Source organism: Dipodomys spectabilis, unplaced genomic scaffold (assembly GCF_019054845.1).
Source record: "Dipodomys spectabilis isolate Male_0828 unplaced genomic scaffold, ASM1905484v1 ptg000382l, whole genome shotgun sequence".
Classification (NCBI taxonomy): domain Eukaryota; kingdom Metazoa; phylum Chordata; class Mammalia; order Rodentia; family Heteromyidae; genus Dipodomys; species Dipodomys spectabilis.
The window spans coordinates 107,192-119,918 of NW_024871059.1; the positions used below are offsets into that span (position 1 = coordinate 107,192).

General features: G+C 39.3%; 1 protein-coding gene across 1 annotated transcript; it reads right to left on the reverse strand.

The window, feature by feature from the left end:
• Positions 1-1,176: 1,176 nt before the first annotated feature.
• On the reverse strand, positions 1,177-8,115 carry LOC122096653 (vomeronasal type-2 receptor 116-like). The gene is made up of 5 exons (XM_042667246.1): positions 7,789-8,115; positions 5,902-6,702; positions 5,071-5,298; positions 3,400-3,523; positions 1,177-2,099 (listed from the first exon to the last, which is right to left on the reverse strand). Exons 1-5 carry the CDS (start codon positions 8,113-8,115, stop codon positions 1,177-1,179), a joined length of 2,403 nt encoding a protein of 800 aa, XP_042523180.1.
• Between the last annotated feature and the right edge of the window lie 4,612 nt (positions 8,116-12,727).

The window sequence follows — 12,727 nt, forward strand, 5'->3', positions numbered from 1 at the left end:
CAAGTATCTTATGTCTAAAATACAGTTAGAGCTAAAAAAATTAAATCCCCCAAAAACTAATCCCCACAGAAACAACCACCCCATCGACAGGCAAAAGATTTAAAGGAAGACTTCTCTAAAGAGTAAATAAGAATGGCCAACAGACACACGAAGAGATGCTTAACATCTCTAACCATAAAAGACATGCATATCAAAACTTCATTGAGATTCCACCTTACCCCAGTCAGAATGGCAATTATCAAGAAATCTAAGAACAGACGCGAGTGGGGATGTGGCTAAAAGGGAACCCTACTATACTGTTGTGGGAGTGTAAACTTGTGCAGCCACTCTGGAAAGCAGTATGGAGGTTCCCCAAAAGACTAAACATAGAGCTGCCCTATGACCCAGCAATCCCACTCCTTGGCATTTATTCAAATGACCACAAAGAAGGCCACACTGAATCTACCAGCTAAGATATGGAACCAACCAAGATGCTTCTTAGTAGATGAATGGATCAAGAAGATGTGACAAACATATACAATGGAGTTCTATGCTTCTGTCAGAAAGAATGACATAGCCCCATTTATAAGGAAATGGAAAGATCTGGAAAAATTATATTAAGCCACACCCAAAGAAAAGTGGGTTCCACGATTTCCCTCATTTGCAACAACTAAACTATGTCTATGATATTCTTAACAGGGGATCTCAACAGCCCAATTGTAAACTGCATACTACAATATATAATGAAGTATATCAACATGAACGCCAAGAATTTGTAATAAGAGGTTTTATTTTGTTTTGTATACAGTTATTTCTATTTCTTTTTCTACTTAAGTTTTCTGTAAACTTGTCTTGTAAATAAGTAATTCCAATACGTGGAAGGGGAATAGAATCACAGAAACATCAGGACAAAGGATGAACTAATGCAACAATGATACTCACTTGAACACTATGTTGGAAATGAAATATAAAATTGGGAGGGAGGGGAGTAGGTTGGAGTAAGGGGGAGAAAATGAGGGAGAAGGTAACATTACCTTACCTATGTAATTGTAACCCCCATGTTCATCACCATTACAATAAAGATATTAAAAAGAAAGAAAAAATGAGTGTCACCTATTAATTGAAGTGATTCTAAGAATATAAACTAATATCTGATTTAAAAATGGAATAGAGCTGATCAAATATGTAAGTTTTATCTTAAGAGGGCCTATTTCTCCCAGTATGTGCTTTGTCCCTGAAACCATGCAGAAGGTTTCTATCTGGTCTTAACAAGATGATGTAGCACTTGGGGGCAAAGATACAGCCCAGTAGTCCAGCACTAGAGGCCAAGATGGAGAAGACCTCTATAACCAACATGACATCCCCCTTGGCACTGTGGTAGACAGGCAGAAAAGTGATCCAGACAATGCAGAACAGCAGCATGCTGAAGGTCAGGAACTTGGCTTCATTGAAGGTGTCAGGCAGGTTCCTGGCCAGGAAAGCCAGCGTGAAGCTGGCCAGAGCCAGGAAGCCCAGGTATCCCAGAACACAGTAGAAGGCGGTGAGGGAGCCCCTGTTGCACAGGATGATGAGGTGGCCGTGTTCAGAGTGTGCATCTGTGTCCACGAAGGGAGGAGAGGTTCCCAGCCAGATTCCACAGAGAGTCACCTGGATCAGAGTGCAGATGGGGATGATGAAGTTAGGAGCCCCAGATAGCAGCAGCCACCTCATCCTTCTCCCTGGAGAAGTGACCTTGAAGGCCAGAACCACAGTTACAGTTTTGGCCAAGACAGCAGAAACAGCTACAGTGAACACAACTCCAAATGTGGTCTGCTGTAGAATGCAGGTGACTGTGCTGGGACGGCCAATGAAGAGCAAGGAACAGAGGAAGCAGAAGATGAGGGAGATGAGCAGGATGTAGCTGAGAGCCTGGTTATTAGCCTTGACAATGGGAGTGTTCTTGTATTTCACAAAGACCCCAAGAACAACTGTTGTGAGTGTAGATAAAGAAAGAGCCATGCAGGCCAAGGCCATCCCTAAGGGTTCTTCATAAGTCAAGAATCTTGCAGCTCTTGGGAGGCACTGGTTTCTGTCTGTGTTGGCGTACTGATGATCTGGACACTTCATACAGTGCTCCATATCTAGTGAGGAATTCAAATAACCATTTATCCCTTTCCAATACTTAAAAGGAAATAAGGAAATCTCTATATAGGGATAATTCTGACATGTCAATACTTATTAGCACAAAGTAAATTTTACCAAGTATTACCAGACATGTTCAGTATAATTTTTATATCTTTATCATACTCACACACTCCTCCTATGTTCTCTCTCTTTTTTAGTCTAAGTGAAGCATTTTTACTTGAATGATATCACACTTATTATTTCTTGGCATTTCTAAAAACTTCACAATTTTTTTTCTGCACCTTTTCATGCTGCCATAATAATCCTGAGCCTGTGTGCACAACTCAAATGCCTCATTCCAAGTCATGGATAGTAAGGCTTGCATTTCCCTCTATGTCTCTGTGCAATATATAGAAGAGCACTGTGAACCTTCCTTGAAGTATATTTGTCTCTCTTATGCCCCTGTAAAGTGATGGCAAACAGAAAATCAAATTATTCTTTGAAGCTATAAAATTGTGCTATGCACAACACTTGTTTCCATTTCTTACTCCAAACACAACTGAAAGCACTTACTCTGTTGAATTTACAGTTCTGGGCACAGGAAAATAAAGATGTGCAGGTCTGCGTTTTCTTTGTATTTTAAAGGTAATTTTGAAGAACATGGAGACCTTGTACTCAACAAGGGTTTGCAGTTAATATGATAGCAGTTAAACTCACATTACTGGGAATTTGAATAAGCATGCATACAAAAGAGAAGTAAAATAATACTATTGAGAATTCAGAGCTCATGATTTGTTGTTGTTTTTTTTTGTCGGTCGTGGGGCTTGAACTCTGGGCCTGGGCGCTGTCCCTCAGCTCTTCAGCTCAAGGCGAGCGCTCTACCACTTGAGCTACAGCGCCACTTCCTCATGATCTGTTTTTTAAAAAACAAGTTTTATCATTCCTTCTGCAATTAAATTGCTAAGTGAAGGAAGAATTTGTGAATCCTAATTCAAGATTTTTTACCTTTTATTTATTTATTTATTTATTTTTTTGGGTCCGGTCGTGGGGCCTGAACTCTGGGCCTGGGCGCTGTCCCTCAGCTCTTCAGCTCAAGGCTAGCACTCTACCACTTGAGCCACAGCGCCACTTCCGGCTTTTTTCTTTTTGCTTATGTGGTGCTGGGGAATCGAACCCAGGGCCTCATGCATGCAAGGCAAGCGCTCTACCACTGAGCCACCTTCCCAGCCCTCTAATTCAAGACTTTTTGTATTGACTTGCATGGATGTGGGGGACTCTAGGAGACAGCCTGAATTTCTCCCTCAGCCATGAACTTACCTGTCTCATTAGTAATGTCATCTTCTGAGCAGGGTGTGCAATCAAAGCAACAGGCAGCCTTTCTGTCCTGAGGGGATTTCCTGAATCCAGGACCACAACTCTCACTGCACACAGAGTGAGGACGCTGATGGAAATCTGACATGTATCAGTAACTGTTCAGACTTTTATCTAACATCCCCAAATCCATTGTTTTATAGGGTTGGATTATTAAGCATAGTATTTTATGCACATAAATCCAGTCAGGACGTAAATGCTGTTATAGGCTCCATATAATGTGATCACAAAGGCTTGTGTGCTATAGTCTCGACCTCTAGTCTGTTGAACTAGTGAAAACTGTGAGACCTTTAAAAGTTTAGAGATTAAGGTTGAGAAAGTAAAAGTTATTGGCCACCCCTGTGGAGCTTCCTTGAATTCATGATGTTTCCTACTCATCTATGTACTTGTGAAGAGCAAAGTGGAATAATTCTCTTTCAAGTTTTAAATAATGCATAGACCACACATTTTTAGGGTTATGTGAACTCCATGTCCATCTTATCTTACAGTGGCCATGAGGATCGTCCAATGATTCCTCTTACCAAAGATTACTAAGTAGCAACTAACATTGAGTGAAATGCCCAAAGAAGGGAGCAGAATGAAACTTTCAGTGACATAAAGTGATTCCTTGGGTACTTTGTTATAGTGTTAGAAACCTGCTAATAAATATGCAATTTATATTTTATGACAATATGCTAAATCATCATTAGGAACCACTAATTTCTTTCTCTTTTTTTTTTTTTTTTGCCAGTTATGGAGCTTGAACTCAGGGCCTGGGCACTGTCCCTGAGCTTCTTTTGCTTAAGGCTATCACTCTATCACTTGAGCCACAGAGACACTTCTGGTTTTTCTGTTTATATGGTACTCAGGAATCGAACCGAGGGCTTCATGCATGCTAGGCAAGCACTCTATCACTGAGCCACATTCCCAGCCCCCACTAACTTCTTTTTTATTTCAGTGCTTATTCTGGGGCTTCAATTCAGGATCTTTGCACTGCTCTTGGGCTGTTTTTTCATTGTTTGCACTCTACCTCTTTTTTTTTGTGTGGGTCGTGGGGCTTGAACTCTGGGCCTGGGCGCTGTCCCTCAGCTCTTCAGCTCAAGGCGAGCACTCTACCACTTGAGCTACAGCACCATTTCCGGTTTTCTGGTGGTTTATTGGAGATAGGAGTCTCACGGTCTCTCCTGCCCGGGCTGGCTTTGAACCGCGATCCTCAGATCTCAGCCTCCTGAGTAGCTAGGATGACAGGCGTGAGCCACCAGCGCCCGGCTGCACTCTACCTCTTGACCCATAGAATAACCTGAGCTTTTGGTTGTCAGTTAAGAGTCTCACAGATTTTTCTACCAGGTCAGGCTTTAAACTGACCAATAATCTTAGAACTGAGAATGTCAGTCTCCTGAATAAATAAGATTACAGGCATGAGCTAACAGCACTGAAACTTAATTCTTTGGTGATTAAATAAGAATCCCACAGATGTTCCTCTTTGTACTGACTTAAAACCATGATGTTCAGATTCCAGCAACTGTAGTGGGGAATATTACAGGAATGAATTGCTGGCATCCACTCAGATACATATTTTAAGGGTGAATTTTGCTTACTTGTACATCCTTAAAATAATTACAATTGATTCCAACCCACCTCTGTGGTTCCTATGGCCCAGTGCACCATATCTTCAGATAAAGACAGTTGACGACCATGTAGAACATATGGAGAAAACTTTCCTACATTCAACTTAAGTTCAAGACCTTCTGGAAAAGTCCAAATGTTCACAATGTCATACTCTGTCTCTAACTTTGTTTTCTCATCCAAAACCACTTGATCTCCAGCAGGATTATGAAACTGGATATTCTTCAGAAAATAGTGCAGCTAAAAATGACATATCATTTTATGGTGAAGTGCATGCAACATTTAAGACAGAAGACCTCAACTTAGAAAAGCTCCCAATTGCCTTTAATTTATGATTCTGAATTCAAGAATAGCAGAGACACCTGATGAAGTACAGCATAAGAGAATTTATGCAGGAATAAATATAATATTTCTGAATCCAAAGGTGCAGGAGGCAACAGAAAACAATGCCATGTAAATAATCATGCATGAGACAATGCTCAGCTGCCAGCTACAGTTTCCATAAGGAGTGATTTTATGAACGTGCTTGTTACATTATTATTACCTAAAACATTATAACTAAAGTATGAATACCTAAAGCAGAATGAAACTGTGTCAGTTGTGAAAGATGTTTAATTTTGTTCACCAGGCCATCTTTTGCTCTTATGTAAGAAACTCATGAGGAAAAAGTGCATGTACAGTTTTCAAAGTATCAGCTATGAGTGCAGTGCCTCAGAGACATCAACACAAGTATAGTCTTCCTGAGTGTTGGAAAAGCACCTGGAATATTTAATTTCATAGAGTAAGAAAACATCTAAGATGCAACTTTGCTCATGCCATGTGCCTCCTGAAGCACGTCTTTACCTGTGCAGGGGAGGTCACTGCCCCTTCTCTCTTTCCCACTGTTTGTGCTTCTGTTTGATGAAGAAGCAGCTCATGGAGAGCCTGGGCCACAGCATACACAGCGTTGTATATATGGTAACTGTCTCCAGACATAGTCATGTCAAAAATGTGTCCAGGCAGCCAGTCGAAGGAGGCTTCGTGAGGACAGTTCTCCCATGTTACACAGTCAGACTCTGAATCTGAGCAATTAAAAGACAGAAACCACAGCCTCGCTAGGAAAAAGTCTTCTGGGTACTTGGCAGGATTAACTGCCTTGACAAAATCTGTGAAACCTAAAATATCTGGGTGATGGTGTGAAAAAATGATAGGAACATGGATTGAACCTAGCATAAAATATCTCCTCCTTGTGGTTAAATCCCAGTGTGAGTTCATGATGCAAACTTTTCCTTTTATGAAATATTCCTCAACACACATCATTAAATGTAGTATGAATTCATTATCACCATATATGATGAGGACATTGGCTGATGATTTATTAATCTGGTCATAAAGTGTAATGAATTTTAATGTCAGGGTATAGTTTGGGATTACTAGCTCAAAGGCTACACAAATGCTATTCTTGGTCATCTCTTCTTTCAATTCAGGAAGAATCCACATACCATTCTCATCTTGTGAGGTTAACAATCCCACCCAGCTCCAGCTGAAGTGAAGCAGTAAGGAGACCATGGCATTTGCTATTGATGTGTCCTTTGAGGCCATCTGATAGAGAGCAGGAAACTTGTTATGGTCACTGAGGGCATGATCAAAGGGTCCAAAGGTAAGCTAAAGGACATGAAAATTGGATGCTCCATGAATGAGAAGATTTCCATCCATCACAGTCTCAATCACAATGTATATTGTGTTAACCAGTTGGTGGAAGTTGGTGGAAGGTGGGTTTTACTTTTAGTATTTAAAACGTAATTTTTAATAGTTTACAGCGTATCAATTTGCCTCTTGATCTTTGTCACTATTTTCATCACTTCCCATCTACACGAATCCTGACTTTCCTAGTTTTATTTTCACACATGCACATTGAATATTATGTTGTATTTTCCCAGCCATGTATTCCCTATTTCTCTCCTGCTTTGCACATTCCCTTAACACCTACACCCCTCATACTAGATATTCTTCATTTATCTGGTGTTCATTTTTTATACTTTTAGTTGATCCGGGAGGCTATACCATGGAATTCCACCCCTATGTGTACCATATATAGCTTAATCTTGTAGATATGTAAATATGTGTGTGGTCCCTATTTATTTAATATTTCATGTTCATAATTTAGATTTAAGTTTCAGATACAAGAGAACCCATGCCACCTTTCTCTTTCTGAGGCTGATTTACTTCATTCAACATAATATCTTGCATATGCAACTGCGTGTGTGTGTGTGTGTGTGTGTGTGTGTGTGTGTGTGTGTGTGTGTGTGTGTGCTAGTACAGGGGCATGGCATGAATTCAGGGCCTCATGCACTTCCTTGGCTTTTTCTCCCAAGGCTCACACTCTACAGTTTGAACCACTTATTACTTCCTGCTATTTGCTGGTTCTTAGAAATAAGTCTTCTGAGTAGCTAGGATTACAAGTATGAGTCACTAGCACCCAGCTCAACAGATCTCTACACTTTAATGCCATTTTTAATTTCCTGATTGTTTAAAGAAATTGAGAATGCTTATCACTTCAAATAATCCATTGTCTGCTCTACAATTTTCCATCATCTTTGCTGAACAATGGGACTGTATTTCCCATTAACTTGAATTCCTACTCTTTGATAAAAGAAAGTTTCTTGATTGATAAAACCAATCTCTTCTTACACCTGAAATGGCAGCAAATGAGACATTCAAAAAATATTGCTCCACTCTACTCACCCTCACCTGTGGAAACCTGTAGAGGTTCAGAAATGTCCCAGTTTGTGCAGATGTTAATCCTGACGGTCCTGTCAGTACTGCTATAGACTTGCTCTCTCTCATACAGGAGTAGTTTGGAATGTTGTACTTCCCAAAGAGGCTGATGAAGGGGTTTTTAAGTGTTTTCCAAGCTTCAAATTCAACATTACAGATATCAAATCCCAGAGTCAAGTTATGTAAAAGATGAGGGTTTTCATTGATCTCTTCAATAGCAAAAGTCAAGGCCAAAACAAACTGGTAGTTCTTGAAGATAAACCTGAGCATCAAATTTAGAAGAAGTACTTCAAAACTCATGACTGATGGATTGAATGCTTGTTTCTCTTCCAATGAACATGTTAAACCATTACCCCAAATTGGGATGGAATGTGAATGTAGTGTCGTATGCATTTATATAGGATTAGATAAGGACTCGAGTGACATTCAGAAACATACTTAAACTGAAAGAGATCATACTTATTCTCCATTACCACATGCACCACAGCAAAAGCTCTACTCCATTAAATATGGAATAGGCTTTCATGAGGCACCAAATATTCTGTTGCCTTTATCTTAGTGGAAAATCTTATGTTTTGAGTCACTCAGTTTATGTTATGATGACATGAAGCATATAGTTGTGGAGGTGGGAGGGAAGGGATGGTAAGGGAAAAACAAAAGAGGAGGCAACAATGCTTGATAGCAATTGTACTCATTACCTTGCTCGTGTAACTGTAACCCCTCTGTACAGTATTTTTACAATAAAAACATATTAAATTTAAAAAAACCTCAGGGATATAGTCTGAGCTGGAGATGCATGCTAGAAATATATTATGTAAATACTGCTTCCCTGTGGTGGTTGTTAAGAAGTAGATACTTCAGATATATTAATTAACTTGTTAATTAAATACTTGCAACATCCATTGTAAGGAAAAAGACTACAGATTATTAACTTAAAGATCCTTGGAGATAGAATGACTTTACATTTTCATTGCTTATTTTTGTCTTGGTAAAGTTCTTCACATAAATGCTGTATGAATTAGAGGCTTTTTATTTCAGTTATGACTATATTCGTAGGTATATAACTTACTGTACTATTAGTTATTCATGCATATTTTACCTGGATCTACCTCTGTTTAAAACAAACCAGCCAGTTTTCATGCAACTGTTCTGGAACAGAGAGGTAGCTTCTGAAAATCATTGCTTAATTTCTTTAATAGAAAATACAGGAAGAAGGAAGTAAGTTTGTTCCAAGAGTATTGTGTGCATGTATCTAAATATCACAATGGAATTCCTTCAAAATATAATTTGTACTAATTCACAAAGAAAAATTTTAAAAATCCAAAAGAATTACAGCTTTGTTGATGATATACAAAGCCTAACAATTGTAGATACCTTAAGTAATTAACATTACCTGCACCTGAAATCCTAGCTCATCAGGTGGCTAATATCTAAGAACCCTGAATCAAAACCACCTGGGGCAGAAAAGCTCACTGACATTCTTAGCTCCAGTAAACCAATATAAAGTCAGAAGTATGGCTCATGTGGTAGATCATCAGCCTTGAGAGAAAAGGCCACTCAAGAGTGCGAAACAAGCTAAGCATTAGTGGTTCATGCTGTAATGCTAGCAAACCAAGGAAGCTGAAAATGAACAGAAAAAATTACACATATGGGAGAGAAAAAATGATATAAGGTTTAAAAATGGTTATAAATAGAGAAGCTGACTTTAAACAAAGTATGTCACATGGAGGGTAGAACTACAATATGAACCACGTAGTTGGCAAAGTGCCATATTGTATAACAATTGAGAAATGTTGTCAGAACATCAGTGGATATAGAATTGAGTCAAATATCTAACCTACTAATGTCTAACTGCAGTGTTACACTTATCTACAATGAAGAGTTCATGAATAAATATTTCTATTTGTAGTTAGTACCATGCATAAAGTTGTACTTAACCCAGATCATATTTCTCTCCATATCTGTAGATAGCTTAAAAAAACATCCATTTGCTGAAATGACAATAAGTAATGTGTCCATCTTAGCACACTAACAAAAAGACTCAAACATACATTGGGAAACTAAGAGAAGGAAAATCAGCAAAACATGGGCTGATTGTGGGGAATATATAAAATATGCTAAGCCAGGTGCTGATGCCTCATGCCTCTAGTCTTAACTAGTCAGGAGGCTGACAGCTGAAGATTATGTTTTGAACCCAAATTGGGCAGGGATGTTTTTGAGACTCTTAGTCTCCATTTAACAATCAAAAAGTGCTTGTTATGTACTTGTGGGTCAAGTGGTAGAGCACCAGCCTTGAGCAAAAAAGCTCAGGGACAGTGCTCACACCCTGGGTTCCCACGACCAGAACAAGAGAAATAAAGATCAGCAAACATACCAATGACATATAAAATAAAGACACATATCTTCTATAGCAGGGAAGAGAACACTTTTTATCCCTGCCACCTTGGCTTTAAAGAGTAGGCAGCTACCTCCGGGCACACTTGTCACACAAGCACTGAGAAGAACTGAAATATTGGAGGCAATGACATTGTTCTTGCAGCAGGCACGGACCATGCTGCTAGAATCTCTTGAAGTTTCATATAGCCATTTTTCTTTTATTTTGTATAGCCATTTACTACCGAGAACCTCTGCTACAGGCCTAAAGCCAAGCATCTGCATGCGCACGAATAAACAGAAGACACCATGAGCAGATAAAATTGTCTTTTAAGGGATTTTTTATAATACTTGGTTATGTCTTGACTGTGGAGAATATATATGACATGAAACTATGACAAAGCTTTTAGTTTGAAACAGTTACTATGTGTCTATAGAGGGGGGGAGAAGAAAGAAAGAGAGGGAGAAAGAGAGAGAGAGAGACAGAGAGACAGAGACAGAGACAGAGAGAGAGTCCTAGTGTTTGAATCAGAGGCCAGATACTGAGCTTATTTTCTCAAGGCTAGCACTCTGTCATTTGATCCACAGCTCTCCTTCCAGGTTTGGGTGGTTAATTGGAAATAAAGGTCTCACAGATTTTTATGCCCTGGCTGGCTACAAGCCTTGATCATTAGATAACAGACTCCCGAGTTCTTAAGATTACAGTCATCATCATACAATAAGAATTTTTATCAATATCCTCACAATGTAAGTGTTAGCAAAAAACACCTTCTCAGACCACTGATCTATGGTGAAGGAAATGTGTCTGCAGCCTTTTAGTACTGAACTCATGCCATTGACTTAGTTTGTAATAACATGACTTCATTCACTCCAATGACAGCTGGGATGTAAAAAAAAGAGAAGAGGTTACAGCCCTGGAAAGAAAGGAAACCTCAAGTCCTCTCCTATTAGCAGCCAGAAAATTACTGCACAGTAGATCCAAGATAAAATAATGAAAGGAAGGAGTTTCTGGTTCATAGAGATGGGAGGTCAGGAGAGAGAAGACAGAGAGCATTCATCTGTGCATCCAGAGTCCCATAGCCATTGCCCAACCGGAGAACAAATTAGTAAATGGAAATACAATGATGAGTTACTTACAGCTTGCTTTGTTCATCTCCAGAAGCATCACTGTGACTGCGATCTGTTCCCAAAGTGTAGAGAGGGAAAAACCCAGCAATCATCACATCTCCATCCATGTGTGCTCGTTGCTTCATAGTAGAAAAGCAGCTAGTGCCAGCCCAGGACCAAACAGGGAGGGAAAGCTGGAGAAGAAGGAATGTGACCATCAAAGGGCTCATCCCTGACGCTCCTGCCAAGCTGAAATTCTCTCTGGAAAGGAGTGAGCCCCACAGTGTCAGGAATGTATATCCATATCTGTTTCTGTAGGTGCACATGTGAGTTTTTATTGACAGAGAGGTACACCGTAGCCCACTTTCATCAAGCCTCTGTGAATCCCCAGGAAGAATGGGTAAAACTTCCCTGGGGCTCTGCATCTGCGGCCCTGCATCTGCGGCCCTGCATCCAAGATAAAAACATGAATTGCAAAACATGATTTCAGATTCTACTTCTTCATCCTAGGTGATGTGATTTCCTCCAAGACCACAGTTAGTGAGTCCCCAGGGATGAAGTTGTCTTTGATATATTTGGTCCAACTTCTGTGTCAAACTATTTTCATGAAAGACATTTGGGATGTTGCAACTGGATTGCATCAGAGGATCTTATGTCAGATGCATAGTGAAATGGCCAGAAAAACAATCTTTGCTAGTGACACATCCACCAAAGTTAATAAGCGCACCATACCCAAATGTCAATTCACAAATCTAATTTCCATAACAGTCACAGAACATTGCTAGTTGATTGAAGCAGGTTTCAATAAAAATCCCATGTGAAGAGGTTTCCACAGACGCATGCATTTACTATTGTGTAATGAGGCAATGATGCTGGTGAAACTAGCACTTACATGTCAATAAGTCAAGCTTAATGCAGAAATTGTGTTATACATTTACATTCTGAAGCATATAATTTTTACTAAACTTTCTCTATTTACATGCATGAAGTTATTTTCATGGTGTACGTGTCTGAGAACATGTGGTCATCTAAGAAATTCTTCTCTATCACAAGCATTAATAAATATTACAATCCACAATATGTTTTCTACTAGTCAAAATACATTAGACCCAAATTCCATGTAGACATCTCATTGGCCCTGAGAACAGAGCTACTTTAGGGCTCAGTACTTTCTAATGAGTTTGCCAGTGGTCTATTATAATACTGTATTCATTACATTTTATAGAAAATCTATCAGTTAATTTTTAAATTCTTATTATCATGCTATATCTACAGTCAGCTTATTTAGACCTCTGTGTGTATGTATAGGTGTGTGTACAGTCTCACAGGTAGCTTCATATTATAAGGTATTTTTAATAGTTTCTTGTGGAACCTACATACCAATTTTCCTACTGTATGTATGAAATTACATTCATCATGTGTATATACTCTT

What these genes read in the sequence shown, in the direction of transcription:
- LOC122096653 (XM_042667246.1), bottom strand. Translation starts at nt 8,115, where the DNA reads ATGAGTTTTGAAGTACTTCTTCTAAATTTGATGCTCAGGTTTATCTTC. An exon ending in CAGTGACCTCCCCTGCACAG is followed by an intron (nt 5,299 to 5,901) that starts GTAAAGACGTGC and finishes TGTCATTTTTAG; the next exon opens with CTGCACTATTTTCTGAAGAA. An exon ending in GGGCCATAGGAACCACAGAG is followed by an intron (nt 3,524 to 5,070) that starts GTGGGTTGGAAT and finishes GATTTCCATCAG; the next exon opens with CGTCCTCACTCTGTGTGCAG.